Source organism: Vicia villosa, unplaced genomic scaffold, assembly GCF_029867415.1.
Source record: "Vicia villosa cultivar HV-30 ecotype Madison, WI unplaced genomic scaffold, Vvil1.0 ctg.000854F_1_1, whole genome shotgun sequence".
Taxonomy (NCBI): Eukaryota; Viridiplantae; Streptophyta; class Magnoliopsida; order Fabales; family Fabaceae; genus Vicia; species Vicia villosa.
In genome coordinates, this window is record NW_026705384.1 from 527,067 (window position 1) to 528,967 (window position 1,901).

The 1,901-nt window shown below is 36.7% G+C and overlaps 1 protein-coding gene across 1 annotated transcript; it reads left to right on the forward strand.

Annotated features, from left to right (window-relative positions):
• Nucleotides 1-391: 391 nt before the first annotated feature.
• Nucleotides 392-1,024, forward strand: LOC131631660 (secreted RxLR effector protein 161-like). The gene has a single exon (XM_058902431.1). It carries the CDS (start codon nt 392-394, stop codon nt 1,022-1,024), a length of 633 nt encoding a protein of 210 aa, XP_058758414.1.
• Nucleotides 1,025-1,901: the final 877 nt, after the last annotated feature.

Consider the following 1,901-nt stretch of genomic DNA (forward strand, 5'->3'; position numbering starts at 1 on the left):
CTATAGCAAAACTTGAGTCAATCAGACTACTACTAGGAGTAGCCTGCTTCCTGAAGTTCAAGATATATCAGATGGATGTAAAAAGTGCCTTTCTAAATGGATATTTGAATGAAGAAGTGTATGTGGAACAACCTAAAGGCTTTGCTGATCCAAATCTGCCTGATCATGTCTACAAACTAAGAAAATCTCTCTATGGGTTGAAACAAGCTCCCAAAGCTTGGTATGAAAGGCTAACTGAATTTCTGACCTCCAATGGATATAAAAAGGAGGAATAGACAAAACCCTCTTTGTAAAGAATGCATATGAAAGAATCATGATTGCACAGATATATATGGATGACATAGTGTTTGGGGGAATGTATGATGCAATGGTATAACACTTTGTCAGTTAAATGCAGACTGAATTTGAAATGAGTATGGTTGGAGAATTGACTTACTTCCTTGGACTTCAAATCAAGCAAATGGAAGACTCCACCTTCTTGTCTCAAAGCAAATATGCCAAGAACATAGTGAAAAGGTTTGGAATGGATAATGCGAGTCACAAAAGAACTCCTGCACCAACACATCAAAAGCTATCCAAAGATGAAGGGGGCATAAGTGTTGACCAGAGTTTGTATAGGAGCATGATTGGAAGCTTGCTATATCTAACAGCCAGCAGACCAGATATTGCATTTGCAGTTGGAGTATGTGCCAGATATCAAGCAGAGACAAAGGTAATTCACTTAAATCAAGTCAAGAGAATCCTCAAATATGTAAATGGAACTTCTGACTACATATTGTACATTAACGGGAGTGACCCTGTTTTGATTGGATATTATGATGCTGACTGGGTTGGAAGTGCGGATGATAGAAAAAGCACATCTGGAGGATGTTTCTTCCTAGGAAACAATCTTATATCATGGTTTAGCAAGAAACAAAATTGTGTCTCATTATTAACTGCTGAAGCAGAGTACATAGCAGCTGGTAGTAGTTGTTCTCAATTGGTTTGGATAAAACAAATGCTGACTGAATACAATGTTCCATAGAATGTCATGACTTTGTATTGTGACAATATCAGTGCTATCAACATCTCCAAAAATCCAATTCAGCATAGCAGAACCAAACATATTGATATCCGACATCACTTTATTAGAGAACTTGTCGAAGACAAGGTAATTTGCTTAGAACATGTAAACACTGAACTTCAGCTAGATGACATTTTCACAAAAGCTCTTGATGCTACATAGTTTGAACTTCGGCTAGCTGACATAGATTTAACAACAACAAAATTTAGGGAGAAGACAATAGTTTGCTTTGGCAACTTTTGTGGCCAAACAGGGGGAGAAGTATTAATGTCACCCCAGAACAACAAGAATGGTTGTTGTGTCATCAACAAATCTGAAGTACTTATTATTTTTGTGTTGATCTATTCTATTTTGTAACTTGTGCTGCTCTTGTGGTGTGGTTGGTTTTAATATGTTTGAGCACTGTGTGCATACTGGTGGTGTATGCTGTCTGTATTGTATTAGCTCTGATTGTGTTTTGTTTGTTTTGTTTCAGCTTCAAATGTTTCTCTGATATGGTGTGACAGGTTGTTTTAGCCAAAAATTTGCCAAAGGGGGGGATTGAAGATGTTTTCATGTTGGATGCATTTGTGGTAAAACATACCTGAGTGTTTAATGTCTTGACTGATGTCATGACATGTTTGATATTGTGTTATGTAGGTTGCATATGTGTTAAGCTAATACAGGTTCTGTAGTAAATGTCATGATCGATGTCATGACATCCTTGTGTGACAGCAGGAACTGTTATATTTTATTAATTGTGTTTCCTGATTTCTCTCAATCAACAATTTAGGAAACCTTTTATTGTGTGCTGAATATTTCATCCAGAAGATTTTGTTGATAGCACATTCTAAAACAA